We start from the raw sequence: 21,322 nt of genomic DNA on the forward strand, positions 1-21,322 counted from the left end.
GCAGTTTAAGGACAGCTAGTTTGAGATGCTTGAATATCACACTGCTCAACCAGATGAAAAACCAGAATACAAAAGTCATATTGAGTCATACTTAAACTTTAATAAATAATGTAAATCAGCCAGATAAAACCTCGCTTTTTGACCCAGGTAAGTCTACCTAAGCTCCTTGCTTCTTAGGCTTTGTTGCTATTTTGGCCTGAAGAAAAATGCAACAGAATCGTAATTCAAGACTTAAAATACAATTTCCAGGTTTTAAGCATTCAGGTGGAGCAAACAGAACACATCAAGCATAAGCTCCGTCCGGCAGCAGTGAAACACAGAAGCACATGCAGCTGAATGCAAGGTAGGAACTCCTACACACTACTCAGGGGGTTTCAAACACAACTGTGCAACCATGATCAGAGAGCACAAAAAAAAAACCACTAAAAATTCTGAGTGTGGCAAAACATTTTCTTGACTGAACCCAAAGTACATCCTGCTTTAGAAATACAGCTTACGAAACTCAGTGGATTCCCTGGTGGAAGTCGAGGAAATGACTCCTCACCCTCAATAATAAAATTACATATTCCCTTGCTTGGCTTATTTCCTCTTCAGATGGGTGCTTGGCCCTGCAGTCATGTGGAAAGCGAGATTAAGAACACCCCCTGGGATCACAGCAATGGGAACTCCGTATTTCTCAAGAGGACTGACGTCACAGTGACATGATTTCCCCAAGATTTAATGATGTGTTTTGTAATAAAAAAATGAAAAAGTCTGTGGGAAGAAGGGGTTCAGGCCTGGAGCAGGCCCATAGGGAGCAAAAAGGAAAAAAGGACACACAAAACTTCACAGGCCATCAGGTACAACCCACAGCCTCCATGCTTCATGGTTTCAGGCACTTCTTGCACAGCTCACCTACATTTCATCTCCTTACCATTTCTTCACAGCTCTGGGCTTCCCAATTGCCCACATAGCAACTTCCACGTCTCTCTTCCCTTCAGAGCATCCCAGCCATCTCTTCCCAGGCAAGGCTTGTCTTGCCTGCCTGACTCCCTCTCTCCTGTGCCTGGCCTGCCGCAGTGCTAGCCAAGGCCATCACATCAGCCTCCATCCCACAGACGAGTTTCTCAACCACTAACAGTAAGTCCCAGTTCAGGAAGGGAGCTGCTCCCCTACCTCTCCATCCCACCAACCCAAGTAATCTAAAAAGAAAATCACAGCAATTTCCATATGGTTGATTTACAGACCTGGGGAGCAAGCTGCTTCTCACATCATTAACCCCACCTTCCTTATCCAGCCATCATTCCCTCCTCCATCTCACAGTGCTGTGAGGCTCCCCAAGAGCCACCAGGGCAGCTGCCACACAGCATCTCCAGTTAAAAGGGCAAACTATCAGCACAAGCAGAGCACAAACAATACAACCTATACTGCCAGCCTAGACTGGTTATTGCAAACAGCTGGAGGAGTAACATCCATACAAAATACAAATAATACAAAATGTAAAAAGAAAAAAATTCCTACTGATAGGACAAGGGGAATGCTTTTAAAGTAAAATAGGAGAGATTTTGATTACATGTCAGGAAGAAATTACTTATTCAGAAGGTAGTGAGGTACTGGAACAGGTCATCCAGAGAAATTGTGGATGCCCCACCCGTGGAAGCATTCAAGGCCAGGTTGGATTGGGCATTAAGCCACCTGATCTAGTGGGTGGCATCCATGCCCATGGCAGCAGGGTGGGAACTAATTGATCTTTAAGGTCCCTTCCAACCCAAACCATTTCATGGTTGTATGATTACTTAACAATAACACAGCACCAAACTAGAGCCAAGGAAAGCAGTCAAGTACTCTGGGTCTTTGAGTTTTTTCTTGAATGGTTGGGAGGATTTGTAGAAGGTTTGTCAAAGTTAATTTTCAAGTTTCTGTATTCCTTCCTTTGAAAATGCGAATTCACATGATAGTTATTTGGTCTCTAAATAGTTAACCAGAAACACACTTTCAGCCAGGAAAGGTCAGTTGGTTGTTCCACTGTAACTGTGCCAATAATTTTGCTTTTTACTAGCTCCATGGCAAATTGCAAAACAGGAATGCAAGTCTGTCACAGTTCTGCTGACATTTAATTTTTGCTTCTCAAGTTCCCTCTCCCTCCACCTTTTTTTTTGCCAAGATAAGCTTACCAGATAACACAAATCAGTCTTAACTCCTTATTGTCTTAAACATGAGCATCAGGACTTCAGCTGATAAAAGTAGGATGGGAAAGGACATTCCTTATGATATGAGAAGTAAATATACTGAAGTATAACACATCTAGAGGCTAGGAACCAGAGGGATATTTACCACTGTTGGAACTGGATCCAGGAGCTGTCATCCTCACTCAATGCTGCCCTCCTTTCCACAACAGAGACAGCTGGTGCTGTGATCCTATCAGTTCTCACTCACGGAGCGAATTTGGATAGGAAACTTGGGTGCTGCAGGAATTGACACTGGCAAGACCATGGTTTCCAGTTCCTAATTAATTTTTAAGGGTGATTGGCAGTTTTGAACCTCCAAGTTACATGGATTTAAAAAGCTTTTGTCTTCTGAGCTAAGGAAGTTACCATCTCTAACTTTCATACTTGCTACTTTCAGACATCTCAAGCTGAACACTTAGAAGATGAGATGCCACGGCCACTTTGGAAAGTTTTATTCATTTAGTGGCACTGCAGTCCTGATCTCTGCAAAGAAGGATATCAGCCTCATCTGCTGAGGAAGACTCTTCCAACTAGGGAAGTGTGTTTATCTGATTATACTCCTCCCACCTTCACCATCAAGTGGCTCAGTTCCTCCTCAGTTCCTGTTCTGCAAGATTATAGCAGCTACTTTTGATCCTGATTCACTTCGGATGTAAGATTCATTGAACCACTTGGTGCACGATTCACCCGGCAACTTTCAAATGGCTAAACATCCCAAGATGAGATGCCTGAACTCCCTTGCATTTGAGAAGGGATGTATATCAGAACACTTTTCACATGCATCTACCTCCCACCCCTAATTACAATTAGTGATTAAAGGCCCAAATTATTATCCTAGACTAGACACTAAACACTTCAGTAGGTAAAGCTAACCACCCACCTTGGTCTACTGGTGTCCACTGTTAACTTCTGATCCCACTGGTCAAAACCAACCAAAATTCACACTTGAGAGAGGAAATGATTTCCCTTTGCTAACTGGGCTCTCCTCAGTTTCATGAAGACTAGCAGAATGGAGACCCAGGATCTGAATACCTGAAGGCTCATTCCCAATAATTCTTTGCTCTGTCAGCTGATCTCTTCACACAGATGTGGCAATCCAGCATAGAATATTACACGAGAGAAAGATTATTAGTGAGGTGAGAGAAAGGGCTTCTACTACATAAAAAGTTGCAGTGAACGGGACAGGTTAGCTGTCTCTGCTGAACACAATCAACTGCACTTTCTCTCAGATATGCCTAGACACCAGTGGGGAAGACCTTTTGTACATACTGATTCCAGTGTGTTTTTCCAAGCTTTTTGAGATAAAAGAATGCTGCTTAAGAAAGTATGCCAACAACATGTAAAGAAGAATTAGTTATAAAATCAAACCAGGAAGACTTGACTCAAGAGGAAGCAGAACATGCATATCCTTCAACATATTGTTGTATGAATACATGGTACAGATGGGTCCCTTAGTAAGAGATACATATAGATGTAACCTAGCATAGATCTTTCATCTATTTTTGCCTGAAGCAAGTTTTCTGACACTTTTTTGCAAAACCTAAATGAGACAGGGGAGATGAAGGGACTATCACAAAGCAAAACAAGGTCCTTCCCAAACAAGTTCAGCACTAAAGTTGAGCAAAGCATCCTCACCTACTCCCAATCTGAGCCAATACTGAGGACTAAAATATTAACTCCTCACCCTGCAAAAAAATCCAACCAAAAACAAACAAAGAAACAAACAAGAACCAAAAACAAGCCAATAAATGCTAAAGCTTAATTAAAAGCAATACTCTCAGGGCTTTTATTCAGTTTAGGGTCACTACAAATGCATGGGTTGTTTTATTTGTGGGGGTGGGAACACATTTTTTATCCGATTCTTTTTCCATCAGAAGCACAGCAGAAAGGCAAGTTCTCCTGTTCAATTTGTCCATGGGTCCACAAGTGATGATGTACAGATAACAGTGTTTTAATGGCACCTCTCACCCAATGACCCCAAAGTGCTTTTACTTCACTTAATGAACTCGGCTTCACAGCAGCTTGACAGCTTCATTTTACATTGGAACTAAGAGAGAGATGAAGTCATTTATCTGTGCCATGCAGGAGCACAAAATCAGCTCCTACCAGCCCAGTGATTTATGCAACAGACCACACTTGCTTTTGCACAGCATCCAGTCCCAGGACATGCTGTCACTGCGGAGGTAACACACCTCTCAGCTCTATCACTCGCTCAGACACTACTGTGAACACTACTGCACAGGCACTTTATAGCCCCAGCCCTCCAAAATGTTAAGTCAACAGTGGCTAAAAACACTCCTTACTTCAGAGGCTCAAGACTTCTGTTTGCATTATTAATGTTTCCTGGCAACGTCACCCTTTTTCCCCATTACCTTTGGACAAGAAAAGTGTAATTCTTTGACTAGTCAGCTAGGGAAGAGGATTACTAGTGGAAAATGAAAAAAAGAAAGAAAAGAAAAAAACCAACACCCACACCAAACAGACATGGGAAGTTTGATCTTCTGAACTCTTAGAACCTGGACCACCCTCTGGATTACAGGAATTTCACATTGCTGCAATGTGGTCACTACTTGTGTACATGCACAATCCTCTGCTACATGCCAGGGTTCTTCCATTAAACATGGGCATCATGGTATCAGTTAAAGAATAACATGAAAAGACAATATGCAAACCACAAAAAAGTTCTTGCAGCAGAAACACTTTAAAATTTCATTAAACAACACATTTGAATCAAAATGCTCTAAAAGTAACGTGTGCCTGCAATCAACACAAAAGGCCCACTGGTGTACCAGATGAGGAATCACAACAAAATTGTCTTGGCAGAAAACTACAGGGGCAAGAGTATTAGCCAGCTCTCACTTCAATCTCAGCAAAAGCCCAATATTACTGCTTTGGTGCCAACAGACAGCATCCTGATTCACTGTGCCACTATTTCAGAGGGCAAAGTACTCAAATCTTAATGCTAAAGGGCCATTGTTCTGTTAAAACAAAGTTTCACCCTGAGAAAGGCCAAGGTGAAGCTCTCTTGGCAAACATTACACAAATAAGATGCTATAGGACTTTTGCACGGGGGAGTTAATTTGTTTTGAATTCCCCATCTTCTGCCAAGACAGGATTGCAAAAGTAGGGATAAGGGTGGGTAGACAAAAGGGCTCAAGGTCCTAAAGCTTCTCCAGACCTGATGACCTGTTTTTTGCTGCCCCCATGTCACTGCCCTCATACCTTTTTTATTGAGTTTTATCTTAACAGATCAAACAGGTATTTCCAAAAGAGAATCATGCTGGTGCCAAGTGAAAGTAAGCTCCTCAATGTGAGTTAATACAGCTTGTATCAGGCAACTCACCCTGCAACTGACATCTTACATGCAAGTCACTCTGGACAACTCCTGCATTTCTGCCAAACCAAATGTCATTAATTATGCAGTTCTTTAGTCCCAAAAGACTTACAATTTATAGGCCATATTTTTACTTCCCTTTACTGAGAACAACAAACAAGAACTTACACTTCCCTTTCCCTTACAAGTACAGTCATGCATATTTCCCTTATTGTTTAATTAAAGCTGTTTTAACCTCCAAGAAACTTATGCCTATGTTTTTGGAGGCAGCCTAATAGCTCTAAAATAACTGTAAAGACAGGAGGAGGAAGACAATTCTTCATAGGCTAGATGTTACTATAAATTTAAATTGAAAAAATAGAAAGCTGTTGCCATCATTTCTCTACAGTTTTACAAATAAAAGTAAAAAGAAAGATGGGAATTGGCATCTAACTATGTTAATATTCTAGTACATTCCTTCAGTTTCACATTTCCCTATCTACTCAGCCCTTCTCCCTGCTTTAATACAGTGTATTTGCTCCCAGATAAATGGAACTTTTCTAGGCTAAATTAAAACTAAAACACTCCTTAGGCAGATGCTTTACTGATGGCTCATACTAATCTTTACAATCTTCCCAGTTTCCAGATAGATTCGCTGTCCTTCAATGCTAGTACACTCCTCTTGGCCCTCCAATTTCTATTTTAAGATTTTGTTAGACAAAGAGTCAAAAGGAAACCAGAGACCATCTTCCAGGGAGCTCTGTTCCATGACCAGCTCCCTAACACAAAGTGGAAAAAAGTGAAATGAGCAGTTAGAAGGGGAATTCCTGCTTTAAAATAAAATTCTATCAAGGAATTAAAAGAAAACTGTGTGTGGCAAATTAGCAGATCTGGGATAAATGGCATTTAAACCTAGCTAGTGACAGAATGGACTGGGAGAAAAATATGGCTCTCTCTATCAAGCCCAATACCAGAGCAGCAATTCTACTAATTTAAGGACCTTCAGTGGTTTGGGTTTCTTCTTTTTCTTTTCGGTCTTGCAAAGCACCTTTGAACCAGAATGACTGAATGGATTTCAAGAGTAGCAAAGACATAACAATACAAAATTACATTTCCAGGACATAATGGGCTGCCAACTTCAGGACAGAGAGCAAAGTTCATCGCTCTCAGTGTTTGATGTTACAAACCTCAAAGTCAATGGACTTTTTTTTTATCGTACTGCAAAGTACGCTTTTCTACCATTGACTTTTCCAAGTATAACTCTTGCAGTCCTATGCATGCTGTGCCTTACATAGCTATTTACAGTAATAGAAGTATAAGGTCATGCTCAAGGCAGGGTTTTGGGGATCTTTTTTTTTCAAATTGCACTTTATTTTGTTATTAACTTCTCTAGGTCACTACTAGTATATCTCTAGCACATCACCCATCAACACACCATAGGCCCCATGAGCAGGGACTGCTTTCAGAGCTGGCAGAGATAAGAAGATACTCTACTTACTGTGCTTTGAAGCAGAGTTTACCTATTTGCTGCACTACTAGTCTGTAGGATTAAGCATAAAAGCCCTACACTTCATCCCCATCACTTGAGACAATGGCTTCAAAACAATGCCGTGCAATTTAAAGCATCAACACACTCACATATTATCTTGAATGACACATCCCATCAACCCAATTCCTGCTTCATCAAGTTTCAAATGAAGTTTGTGTTCATGCCTCCCTTTCCTGAGCATTGTTCTGAGGATGCATTCTCTTCTCTCCCCTTCTCTTACCCTGTGCCATCTGGGTAAGAGATCCTTGAACACAAGGATCTCTTGTGTTCATCCCCTTGAACACAATCACATCCTGGCTACCCAGCCACAGACACCACCTCACACATCCTTCCAGCCAAGCACAGAAGCAGCAGCTCCAGGCAGTTCTTCCTGACTCTCCCTGCCTCAAGAGAAAACACAAAGAGCAACCAGGAACAGCCTCCCCTTGGGGAAAAAACAAAAAGCCTCAGACACCAGCAAACCCCACTACAGATACCAAGAAGAAGCACTGCCTAAGCCACCACACACAACACTCAGCAGCTTCTTCCCTAAATGAGAAGCTGCCTGATATCTCACAAGCTCTCTTGCTTTCCCTTCAGCCAGCAGGTTACACCCTTATTTCCGCACCTCATCCTTCCTTACCTCAGCCACACAGGCCTATCAATAATCAAGTAGTAGCTGGGGAAAGGGAGGTAAGGTCCTGATGGCAGTAGAGAAAGCAGAGGTCAGCTTCTCCCCAGACCAAAACACTTTAGAGCCACATTTAGCACATTCATCCCAGAACTTTATATCCACATTTAGCTTCATCACAGCCTAATCAGCACCAAACCCTGCAGGTTGCCCCAAGTCTGCCCTACTCCAGCCTCTTTCCCAGCAGCTTCCAATTACAGCCTAAACTGCCTTGGCTGCTAAGCAAGAAGAAGCAGCAGAAACACAAAGTCTATACTATATGTTCAAATAATTACAACTACTGATAGGAAAGAGCAGGGCTCTGAAAGACCATTGATAACAAGAGGAGAAAAGAACTAGTCTTTTGCTATTGTGTTTGCTGTAGTTGTTCCTGGACTGAAGAACATGTGCAGCTGTGGTTGTGAAGAAATACACTTTTGCCATCAATTCCCATGGCTGACATACAACACAGACTAGCATCAGCCAAGTGTATATGCTTACAGTGTTATTAATAGCAGGAAAGCAATGCAATCACTATGTGCTCTCCAACTACCAGCATAAGCTTGTAAGGCAAAAGTTCTTACCTGCCTGGCCACCCTTCGAGCTTCCCAGTAAGGTTTAGAGTCTTCAACAGCTTTTCCAATCTTCTTTACCAGTTCATCCAGTTTTACTGTTGCTTCAACCAGCACAGAGCGGAACTTCTGGCGTGCATCCTTCAAAATGTTGCAGAAAGGAAAAAAAGGACAAAGATAGATTAGAACTTCAAAAATTATTTCTACCTGTTCGTTCCTACCTTTATTCAGGTTCCTCTTTAGATTCACACACGAGCTGACACATTCAACACAGTTACTGGCATTTGGACTAAGCCAGAATTCTTCAGTAGAGGAACCCAGAACTGCATCTGAAAGCTGGCATCCCAGACACCAACTGTCTTTCAGAGACAGCTCTTAGACAAAGCTTACAACAGTCTGTTCTAGATGTCATCTCTGGCAGGGTTTCTCAGAGAGGAATAGTTTGTAAATTACTCAGTGAGGAGGCAAACAGCAGGGTAACAAGTTCTGAGAGGCAGTTCAATGGTAAAGACATCTCATATAGACAATGCCAGCAGGCAGGCCAAAATCCCACAGCAGGCTGGCAAATGAGCTGGAATTGGCATCTCCTAAACCTTAGCATGTCCGCCCCTAGTACTGGTCCCCTCAGAGAACCATTTCACAATGCAAGTGAGGATGTTTTCTACAGGAAGAACTGGACACTTCCCACATGGTATATTTTCAAGACAGCTCCTCAAACACACCCTACTTACTTTGATAGCAGCAGAAAGGTTCCAGGTTCTCATAGCAGGAGTTCCTTTCATAAAAGCCCATCTTTTCAGCTATGGTTTGTAGCAATGGCTAAGGGCACCTACATTCCATTTCACTGTTAGTATTTAGTCTATTTAAGAAAAGTGAATTCCAGCCACTTCTAAACTGGACGAGTTGCCCTCCTTAAATTATTAGCTAAAGCAATCAAAATATTTTCTCTGCTCCACTGAAATTTCCACACCTGTAAGCAAAGTGATTCTGATCTCAATCTCAGAAACCAACACGGATTCTAAATATATTAAACTACTGCAGAGTGATGCAAATTCAGGCTGGGACCTGGCCCAGGATTTAAGGAGATGAAGAGGAAGGGCCATGTGAGCTCTCAACAAGGCTTGTAACTCTAATTAGAGAGCAGCATTTATGCAGACTGCTGGAGTGACATGCTGATTATCAGGAAGCAGCTGGCTTGAAAAAGTGCCCTAATTCAGGAGGGGTTTGTCATTATTGTTGAGGATTTCTAGAATGCAAAACTCTTTATTCAGTGGAAGATTTAAAATACATTGGAACCTGCCACTATGCTCTCAAAGGTGGAAAAAAAAATGCAACAATACATTAGTTCTTTACAGAAAAAGCGAGATACTTCTGTAAAAGCTTCCTTGCTTCCTTTTTAGTGTTATCTAAAACCTGAACCAGCATCGGTAATATTTTAGTTCAGTGCAAATAGCTTTGGATTCTTTAGGTAGTCTAATTTATTCTAAGGAATTATTCAAATGGGTAACAAGTTCAAAAATAGAGAACTAAAGAGACAATAACTTATTATTTCATTAACCCAAATCCAGTCAATAATCTCATTGCTTAGTGAAAGCCTGAAATGTATCATTTAAACAATATGTATTGAGTCAGTGATTTTCTCAGTGAGAGGAGTTTGAATATTTCCAATTAAATGACTGGACGATACATGGTTCACTGCTCAAAATGAGTTTCACAAGTAACTGAAATAAGGCTACAAGCATGATGACTGTATTGCAAGAAAAATATTACGTACTGAAATATATTTAATAAAAAAAAAAATATTCCTGTAAGTACAGGAACAGAATTAAAAGCTCATTTCTAAATGATTGAGCCTGAAGGTTTGTTTTTACTTTTTTTGTAAGAGCTAACATATTATGATACTAGTTATGCAAAGCAAATAGTTCAAGTAAAAAAAATCAGTTCCCATGTTTGTAAGATAAGCACTTAGAACAAAGAAACCATCACTACAAATCTGTGCTTAGAGACCTACCTCAAATTTATTCATGTAATAATTGTGTACAGTCTTATTCAGTAGGAAAAAGATGACTAGTCTCTACTTAGAGCTTAAAAAAAACCCAAACAAACAACTAAAAAACACCAAGGACAGAGCGGTCAAATGAACAGCAACTATTAATTTGTACCTATTCATCTCCCACTAACTCAGATACAAATTACTAAACTGTAACTACTCCTGTAACTGGCACCTGAGGCACAAGTCTTGCAAATGGTTAAGCACATGTGTGCCCACAAGCCCAGTCCCACCCAGCACAGTAGTTAGTTACTCAGAACAGGGAGCTTCAGCTGAAAAATATACTGGTGTGAACTTCCAGTTTGTCATTTTACCCCAAGCATGCCTGGTTCCTCTTTTGAGGCCTTATTTGGGTCTGACCATCCTCATTTCTTCCAGTGAAGAACAATAATGAAAACCGAAACACCCCAGAACTTTACATCTGTATCATCCACCACAAGACTTATTTTCAGTGACATTTATTCTCAGGCTCCTGACTGTCAGAAACACAAGCCTGCAGGCTCCAACGCCTTCTGCATGAGAGAATAACCAGATGCTCATTCTCTGCTAGGATCAGTCCCCCTACCAAAGGTTTCCAGCCATCTCCTTCAGACACAGCAACAAGATGCTGAGGTCTCTGAGAAGGTGTAATGCTGAACACATGCCCTCTCCTGCACTACAGTACTCTCCACTAGCCCCAACTACATTACAAAAGCAAATGATCCCACATCATGTATCTGCACCACATGTGCTCCTGTGGCAATCCAGTGCATTCACACCACCCAGCCTCCTCAATCTGAACTGATTCAGCTCTCATGGGCTCAGTGACTGCATCTCCTATCTGGGAGCTACGGCAACATCTCCTGTGAGCAGGGTCACAGTTTCCCCCTGCCATACTCTATGTGTTGGCCCTGCCACATACTGGCAGAGCATCTGTAAGAGACATCACCCTTGAGACAGGGCAAAATTCCCCTGGCAGGTAACCCTGGGGAAGTCTGAGTAAGAAATACAGGTACAGTAGCTGTTTTTACTCTTCACGTGAAACTTGGGAGGTCAGAAGTACCAAGGCAATTGCACCAGTAGGACTGGGCTTGGTGCACTTACGTGGCATGAAAAGTGCATCTGTGGCTCATGGGAAGAACGGGCCTGTGGTCAAGACTTGGGAATCGATTTAATTCACTGCTTTATGTCTGGCTTTCCATGTTACTGTCAGTGAGACACTGCAACCCATATGTAAAGTGGTTCAAACCTATAAATCCTCTTAATGATGTTTTCTGTAAGGACACTCGCGTCAAAAGCTTAGAGGCTCAGGAACCGCAGTTCATCCGTGGTCCCTAGCACAAGGTAAGCCCTACGTCTGTTAGGAAAACAACCATACCACTTTCAATTTACTTATCAAATCCCCTGATGTGATGTTCCTCCATACAAGTGTTACTATTTAACTGCCAAAGTCTTGCTTCATTTAGACCTTTATCTAGCACACATGGATAATAGAGAAAGGCAAATACGTCAATCTCTGCAACTTTCTGTCGTGAGCAGAACCAAGACAGCACAGCATATGCCATACAAATTTGCTAGCACAGTTCTCAATCCCCAGTGTCTGTATTTCAGTTTCTTGAAAGATAGTGCCTTCCCAGCAGAAATGCTAGTTATTGATAAAAGCAGCCCTAGGTACAAACCCTGTGCATCACACTCACCATTTCTAGGTGGGTTTTTAGGTTTTGGAGGTTTGTTTGTTTGTTTTAAAAGAACATGGCTTTGTTTTTCTCATCACTGCAATAGAATACATTCACAGACCAGATACACTCGAACAGAAGCAATGCAACTGACAAAAGACAACTCAAACACCCAGGAAACATTTTTAAACCATATTTTCCCCTCTGTTCACTCCTAATCTTCCATGATCATTTTTAAGAATACCTTGTTGCTGATTTTACAAACAAAAAGGTGACATTGAAAATGCCAGCCAGTCAGCTTTCAATGTTTTCTATTTGCTCAAACGAGATGATGACAAACCTTTTTCAAGCTGGACAAAAGCCGATTAAGGCATTTTATGCTCAATGTGTGTCACAAGGTTACAGCCTTAAAACTAGACTCTCACTACCTAGGTGCTTGTCATACACAAGCTCTAAGTGCTATGCCTGCTAGTGCACCTCGTGAACAGCTGCAGTTTAAGTTTCAACATCTTGTTCTACGGCTGTAATAGCTCCACACTCACTAGCTTTCTTCCTGGAAATCCTTCACACTTTTCTCCCAAAACAGATTTCACTAGTTCTGTCTTAGGGAGCATGCCAGACCTCTACCCTGTATATGTTTTTGCTGCAATAGTTCACTATTAAAGCACAGTTTGTTTCCAGTAACTTGCTGTGGGGCAACTATTTGATACTGCACCAAAAGAGGGAATCACACTTAAGGACAGACCATCCATGCAGGAGCATTTGGGAGATCCACTCTTAACTGCAGGAAAAAACTAAAATACAATTTTCCGATTACACTGCACCTGTCAGAGACCAAAGCATGCCTGTTTCCCTTCCTCAGGAGTGATGGTGATGAGCTGGTGTTCGATGCCAGATGACAGGCAAATAACTATTTCTGCCCATCAAATGAAACATGTATTTTCAAACAGTTTTCTTTTTAAAATGAACACATCACCCAAGTATGAAGTATCTTAGTACCAAACACATTTAAATTTCATTTACAAAGGCTGTCCTATGATCTTTCTGCCAGTTTGGTGTGCAGAACCTCTGACAAGCCATTAGAACAGCCTGGGAGGTGCATGGGAAATTAAATTGCTGACTGAGGGACAGGCTTCATCTATTTCCAAGAGGCAGTATCCATACCCATCTTCTCTGCTACAAAGACCTATAAGCTAAAACAGCATCAGCATCATACATACACACCAGACAGATGCATATGCTGTGCTCAGAAATCTGCCTTCAGAGCATCAAATTGGTTAAAAACATTTTTAACATCTATTTGGTCCCTGAGAAGTTAAGTAAACCAGGCTGGCTACCAAACCTTAAAAACAAAGTGCAAGGAAGGGCATAAGTAGTATCTTGCTTAATTTTTAAGCATGGGGAAAGGTCTGATTTTTTTTTTAGGCAGCTACTAATTTGCCATCTGAGAAAACAGAAAATTGGTATTTGAAAGTTGCTCTAACTTCCTGCTTGAAGACAGTTACAAACTGAGACTGCAAATACTTCTTACTACAAATATTTTTAGTTCTCATAGAAGAAGAGAGAGGAAAGCAGGCCAAGGAGGGCACAGCGTGCTCCTTTCAAAACAAGATTTCTCTGCCTAACCCTTCCTCCCTCAGGCTGGAAACCCACTTGGGTGACAAAATCTTTCCAGAGCCATAGCAGAGGAAGGAGCTTTTCCTTACTCATCCATGGATGAAAGCAGAAGGCAAAACAACAAGCAATTTGCAGACAGGAGCCATTTCCTATGGAAGCAAGTGGATTGTTAAGAAACACGGAAAGATTTGTCCTGATAGTGCTGGACAAATACATCATGCTTGTATATCACAGTCCAAAAACCATGAGGAACACCAGCCAGTGAGCTGCTTTGCCCTTATCTGTGTATTCTTTTGTGAACACCGGAAAACGCTGCACAGGGGTCTGATAAGTTAGCGGATGTTTCTACAGATAGATAGATGCCAAGCAGGCATGCTCAGAATGAGATTCCCGCCACTCACAGGTCATTTCTCTAAAATCTGAAAGATGGAGGATTATTTTTTTTTTTAAGTCTACTTAAAATTCTTACATGTGACAGGATCACCAGCTTGAGTTTTACCCCAAACCCAAGTATTTTATTGAGGAAGGAGGAAGCAATTCTAAATAGTTGGTGGACTTCTATCTGCTTGCCAATGGGAAGCAGTGAATAAATTCCTTGTTTTGTTTTGCTTTGTTTGTGCATGCAGCTTTTGCTTTACTTATCTGTCTTTATCTCAACCCATGAGTTTTCTCACTTTCACTCTTCTGATTCTCTCTCTCATCCCACCCTCGGGGAGTGAGTGACTCTGTCGTGCTGGGCTGCCAGCTGGGATTAAACCATGACAAATAGTCCTTCCCTGTGTGAGAGGGGTTCAAATGCTGACAAAGCTCACATGTGAAAGAGCACCACAGCTGATACACCCCTTCCCTTTGACTCTATCCAGCACTAACCCAGGGTGACCTTTATGATAAATCCAGGACCAAAATTAACACCAAGTATTGCAGATCAGGACTAGAGGATCTAGGCAAGCGCATGAGAAGGATCCTAACCAGGCCCTCTTATGACAAGCATGGCTGAAAGCAGCACTGTTCAGCTCTACTTTCCATGTGCAGCCATCTCCCCTGAACAAACACTGGCAAGCTCGTAGCTCCAGCAACATAAAAACTCTCTCTAACAAAAACCACATTCGGGATAGCTGGGATTCCAGTGGTAATTTTAATGGTATGTGCTGCATTTCCCCTCCCTGCAATGCTGCCAGAGGGTCTCTGGGTGAATTTGTTACATCTGAACTGTACTTTCAAGAGCCAGTCAAAGCCATGTATAAGCTGGCTGGACTGGTGAGTCATGAACATTTGTTAAGTACATTTGCAACTCCTGATGGGAGTTCAGATGGAGATGCAGCTCCAATAAACAGGAAAAAAGCTCAAATAGCAAGGCGCTGCTCTAACTTCCATTTGGCCAAAACATACTTGTATCTCCACTGCAAGATGTTTCCCCCACCTCTTCACAGACACTTCAAACATAAACAGGGACATTAGCGAAGCCAAGTGTTATATCCCTCAGAGGACCCTTATCATCCTTTTGCTGTGTCAGTAACACTCAGTGTTGCACTTAGTATGAGCAGCATTATGGATTTTAAATCAAGCCTAATCAAAGATTCATTAACAGGCAATACATTAACGCCACATATAACTACCAGCTACTCAGTGCCCTTTAGCAGCCCTGCAACTCCTGAACAGGCTGCAACCATCATCAGGTCAGGATATTCCTCCAGGGTTTAATAGGAAAGGTCAAAAGAGCAAAAAATGAGTAATTCTTCTGAGTAAAGAATAGATGTAGCCAACTTCAACATATCTGTCCAAGTCATACCATGCATGTATATCCACTGCTCTCACAGGTGGTTTGGGTGCAAAACTTATTTTAAAAGATAAAAAAAGGCAGGCCAGTCACCTTAAAAACAGATCACATGGCAGTTTCAGTGCAAAACTTAAAAAAAAAAAGTCAGGCTGATCAACTTAAGACAGAATTCCCCATTTTATCACCTCTGTAATCGGCAGATGCCAATATTTTCTACATCATTCAAACACGGACACACCTGTGGCAACACCAAGACAGTGCAGTCTCAAAATCCTAGAAGCCTCTACTGAATTGAGCCCCATAACATTTCCATTCAGTAAAGCAGCATTATTACTTCCATTTTACACATGTAGACCTGAGGCACAACAAGAACAAAAGCATGGGGTTTAGAGGCATTTAACAGCCTTTTTTTTCATTTAATGGGAACTGGAGACAGTCAGCAATCCCATTTAAAGCAACTCACACAAAGCTACACTCGAGAAGTCCAGAATAGCCTTGCAAAACTCAGATGCCACAAGGTATTATCAGAGGGTCAAAAACATGGGTGTCTTTTTCTAAACCTCCTTCAAAGAAATATACCTTCTACTCAAACACTCCATTGCTCTTCCAGATTATTCTGGGGGGAAAAAAAAAAAAATCAACAGCGGGAATGTATGGACCACAGAGTAATGCTACAGGAAGCTGGCAGTCAGCATCTTGTGCTGTAAATAGCATAATGATACATCTATGTTCCCATTAAAGATACTGAAAAGATGAAGAAAATGATACTAGCAAATCAGGATAAATATAACTCCATTGTCTGGTTAAAAATCACCGACACACATCTTTCTTCTAACGAAATATCTTGCAATAGCAGGAACACAACAAACTAGGAAGGCGTAGCAAGAGGGACCCAAAACAGCTAATAACAGCCAAAACAGCAAATCTTCAAAGGCAAACACAGCATGGCTCTCCCAGAAGCCCACATTTTAAGCAGAATTCATGGATTTTGGAAGTCTTTGAAGCAGAATGACCCCAGTTCTAAACTCCTCCTTCCCAACTCTGGATTCACCCTCTAAGGCTGCTTGGCAAAGCTTTCTTTTCTTGTTCAGAGTATGAATGCAGAGATATTCTTCTAATCATGAGTGGTGGGTGTTGTGGGGTTCCTGTAGGAAAGTATTAAGTCCATTTAAAATGAATTTATCAACATGTACATAAATTAAGCCTTGCTTACATCATCCAACTGCATCTGTCCTCAAAATTTAAGCAGATCAAAAGTAATGAAAATCTTTACGCATTAGAAATTATGCAGTTGCATGATATCACAAACTGGCTTCAATCCAGTAAGATTTCTGGATGAAAAATGAAGAGGAAGCATTCATGAAGGCATACTGTCGATGATATTTCAATTTAATTCCATCAAAGACTGCTTACAGTACGTACTACAGACAGATCTGCAGTAAACATTTAATGACATAGAGGCAGAAATCATGTAATCTCTGCACTATCTGACACTTAGTATTTATTAGACTGCATAAAGTAAGCAACAATGTGAGATCAAGCTAATGTGGAAATACCGCTCTTTTATTTACAGTTATATATCCAGGAGCCTTTCAGCCTTTACACCTCAGCATGTGTCACACACACAGCAGCTACAAATCTGCTGGCTAGGCAAACACCTGAACACATGAATAATTTTAATCAAGCAGTAAAATCCCATCTTAAAGTCACTGGGACTTATTTCATGAGTACACCTTTGTATTATTATTACTATTTCATCTGCTTCATAATATGGCCTCGTTGAAGGGTTATGACAAAATCAATGAAATCCAGGCAACTATCCATAGTACCACCTTTCAATTTCAGTACCTCAGCATGAAATAAGGAGAGTGAAAAGATAAATATAATTATTATTTTCTTCAACACATCTATATAAAGGGTCCTGAAGTTCATTTAATTGGTATTGTTGCAGACTAGCATACTGATTTTTAGAGTTCATTCATAAAATTTAAATCAAGCTAGTGACACTGAATAGTTTCCACAGCTAAAATATCGTTTAATTTGGTATAACAAATATTCTCCCATTCCACTACATTTTTTTGCCAATAAATGCATGATCTACATGCCACAAATGACAGAAAATGCAAAAAAAGTGGGAAGAAGAAAAAAGACACGACAAGGCTGCTTTGTCTCCAAAGAAGTTCATAACACTATTTTCTGTTCAGTGCACCCAGTGGATACTCCAGTACTTTAAAATACTACCAGGAATCATTCCATGCTCCAGGTATCCATCTCATGAAAACACACACATACAATAAAACAAAACACAGACTTTGATATTTTGAAGGTGCAGACAGAAGTACATCTATATATGTTCTTTTTCAGTACGTTCATCACTGCAACTTCAGCATGTTTTGATACTGTATTCAAAATGTTGTAATGATATCAAAATTATTTAGGATGCGAAGTCGTATTTTATGCCAGTTTTTATTTAGCAGCATGCTCATCTTACATTTCCACTCGGTATATCTTCTTTGTTTTGCAAACAAAAGAAAATTTAGAAACACGAGTAGGCCAGTTTGTTTTGCTTCATTATTAGATCAATCATGTTGAGCCTTCCAGAATGACTACCAAGTAGCTGAAGCTCAAATTTGGGGATTTAGAAACAATTTCTTCAGAACTTTCTATCAGATTTTTAAGTACTCAAGAAAACCTCTTTTTACAACTAGGAAGTCTTTTCCTCCAACTTTCTTTCATTACCTTCCTTGATCAGAAAGTACTGACAAAAAAGGCAAAGTTAACAAGATAAAATACCCCAAACAGCCACCAAAGTGAAGATCCTGGCAGACAGTTGTATGGCAAAAACCTCTTAATCAAATAAACTTTCCCTGTCTATAATTACAAGAATGCAAACTCAAAACAGTGACTTGTAAAAATAAAACTTGTCTAAGCTTAGTTTCAAAACCTAAAAATAAGGTTTGGAGTGGTGGGGTGTGAGAGATTTACACTGTCGGCATACCTCAACCTTCTCCCTTTCTGTTCCAGCTGTTAGCTCAATTCATATCTTTAAAAAAAATCATCACCAGACTCCTGAAGCCAAATTACCACAGGATGCACAATTCAGGGGCAACCTACTCAGAAATACTGTTCTGTTGTTCACAAAATCGAACATGCACAAAAGGAGAATGAAAGGATAAATGCTGTACCTCCAGCTCCGTCTCTCTGCGATTGATATCATCTGTGGATTGATTCAGTTTTTCTAGCTCCCCCTAGAAAGAAAAAAAGAAAGTCAGATGCATAATAAGAAATCTGGGGATAAAATGTGTCTGAGAAGGCTCATTCAGCATCCCCATTGAAAGCTCACAAGGGCTGTGGTTTACAAATTCCGTGAAACCTTGAGATGTTTAGTTTAACTTCGCTACTTACATGAAAAATAATCAGAAAAGCTCTATAGTTTTATGTGAAGGCAATACATTTCCTGTTCTGGCTAATTCTTCACTATTACAAATAAACATAAGGTACAGTGAGTTCTGTCTTATTAATCAGTATAGTCAGTATCTGCGAGGTACTAGGGAAACAGACACACCCACCCTAGAAGGATTAGCACCAAGTTAGTACTATCACAGGAGACATGCAGTGAATGCACAGAATTGATAAGAAATGCTCTTGCAGCACGAGAGACATTTTACTCTGGATTTTTGGCAAACCATTTCACTACACAACCAGTCAATGGGACATACGATTATGTTTACCTAGCTTGCCTTCGTGCCAAGATTTTGGTCTCTTAACAGCAAAAACAAAGGTGTTAAATCCCTTGAATAAATATGTACTAGAGGTGGTGTTGGCATGAATGAAGTTGCTGTAAAAATAAAGCTCATTCTTAAGTACTTTCTTACCACAAAAAGCAACCCTGAGGAGCAGACTCCGATAGGGTTCTTTATTTGAGCAACATATTACTCCATGTGAGATCCTATGATTTCAACAGGAGTGTTCAAACGTTATCTAATTGTGAACCAGTGTAACAGAATCCGCCTTCAAGTGTTTAGCTGTATAAACTGAACACTGTAAACTGATTGTCACTTGAGCCATTTCCCACCAGATTACAAGAATGACTCTGGTTACAACCAGAAAAGAATTAATTGCAACAGTTTAGCTCTCTTATTCTCAGAGGTCAGATTGCATTTCCCGCTCCTAGGATTTGGAAGACACCTATCTGCGTATCCACGTTCTCCAAAAATTACACTCATACAAAAATTACCTAACTGTCTCTTACTGTAAAGCTAAAAACCTTACAGCTGTCAGGGAAGCAGACACAGCAGCCTGGTTTTTCAACCAAACAGAAAACTTAACAAAAACACTGTTTTGCCAAAAATGAGCAAATCATGTACATGGAAACACGCTGCAAGCTGAAGAACTTAAGGACAAAACTATATCAATAGGCACCAACTGAGCTTAGCTTCTCAAAATCAGGGCAGTAACAGGCTAGCTTTTGGCTGAGGGCCTCGCTCTATGTAACCATGTTTTGTGAATTTTGCAATTGCTCTGCTCAGCCCTGGAAAAAGAAATGCTCACGATGGAGAAAAGAATGACAATTACAGCGAGCAGGGACCTACGCCAAGGATCCTCTCAGCAATGTACACACGTTATATTCACTTCATGACAAACAATCCCAGCAATGCTGGAGGTAAAAGCCATAAATCTGTAGAGACCTAAAAATATATTTCATTTGGGGGACCACAGCGTGCTGAAGTTTGCACTAGGCTATTGGTCAAGACACAATTTGGGGGAGAAAAGCTTTGTTTAGAAACCATGCAAAAATAAAAAAATCATCGCAGAAGGTATTCATAGAGGAAACACCATATTCCACGAACGCTCCTTTTTTAAAGAAACAAAAACTATAATTAAAAAAAATCGACGTTTTCCCGCATTTACGAATTTCTGAGCACCAGCCCTGTTCCACCAGCAAGGTCACGCCGTCATGGTCAAAAATAAAAAGGGGAGGGGGGATTTCAGCAGGAGGAGAAGGAAGGACGCCGAGCGGAGCCCGGCGCAGAGCGATGCCGGGGGTAACAAAGGGTTGGGGCGCCCCGGAGCCGCTTCCCCCGCACCCGGCGGGAGCTCAGACCCCCGGGGCTGCTCCGCACCGCCGCCGGCACGGGGAAAAAAAAAAAATTATATATGTGTGTATATATATATATATATATATATATATATATACATATATATATATATGAACATATGCAGCACAAAATAAAAGGCAATCCTTATTCTATTCAATTATTATATACATTACATACGTATTAAAATAAATTTAAAAATTAAGCCCCCCCTCCCTGCCCCCCCGGAAGGCAGGCCCTCACCTGGATGCGGGGGTCCACCTCCTCCTCCTCGGGGCGCGGTGGCTCCTCGGCGGGGCGGCCTCGCCGGCCCCCCGGCTCCATGGCGGCGGCTCCTGCTGCTTCCAGCAGCACCTCCCGCTCCGCCGCTCCCGGCTCCGGCTCCGCGGCCGGCCCCGCCTCCGGGGAGAACCCCTCCCTCCCCACAGCGCCCCGCCGTCTCTTTGTGCGTTCGCACCGCAACGAGGAAATCGGCGCAAAATTACGGGGTTTCCTCGTCCTCCTCTTTTTTTTTTTTTTTAAACCCTTCCTCACGCCCCTTTTTTTTTTGGTATGCCAAAGCCTATGGGTTTTGCCGCGCTCGGTGCTCGCCCCGCCGTCCCGTCCCCCCACCGCCCCCCGCAATGGCACTGCGTGAAACCAGAACGAGTAGTTTCAGGTGCGGGGAAATGCTAACAACACCTTGCTGGCTTTCTTTCCCCCCCCCCCCCCCCCGCCCCTCTTTTCCTCTTTCCTCTTTTTCAAGCTCTGTTGGAGGCTGACATGCCTATGGAGAAGAAAAGCAGAGAGAGAGGGAGGAAAGAAAAATACTAAAGACGCTTTCAACAACCTTGAAAA

General features: G+C 41.4%; 1 protein-coding gene across 1 annotated transcript in view; it reads right to left on the reverse strand.

Moving 5' to 3' along the window:
- SH3BP5 (SH3 domain binding protein 5) overlaps positions 1-20,881 on the reverse strand; it is a 50,958-nt gene extending 30,077 nt beyond the window's left edge. Inside the window, exons 1-3 of the mRNA XM_064671858.1 lie at positions 20,729-20,881; positions 18,575-18,637; positions 8,303-8,431 (exon numbers count right to left, since the gene is read on the reverse strand). Coding sequence (XP_064527928.1) covers positions 8,303-8,431; positions 18,575-18,637; positions 20,729-20,809 — 273 coding nt within the window. The 5' untranslated portion in view covers positions 20,810-20,881. The remainder of the gene's footprint in view (positions 1-8,302; positions 8,432-18,574; positions 18,638-20,728) is intronic.
- Between the last annotated feature and the right edge of the window lie 441 nt (positions 20,882-21,322).

This window comes from Pseudopipra pipra, chromosome 1 (genome assembly GCF_036250125.1).
Source record: "Pseudopipra pipra isolate bDixPip1 chromosome 1, bDixPip1.hap1, whole genome shotgun sequence".
NCBI lineage: Eukaryota > Metazoa > Chordata > Aves > Passeriformes > Pipridae > Pseudopipra > Pseudopipra pipra.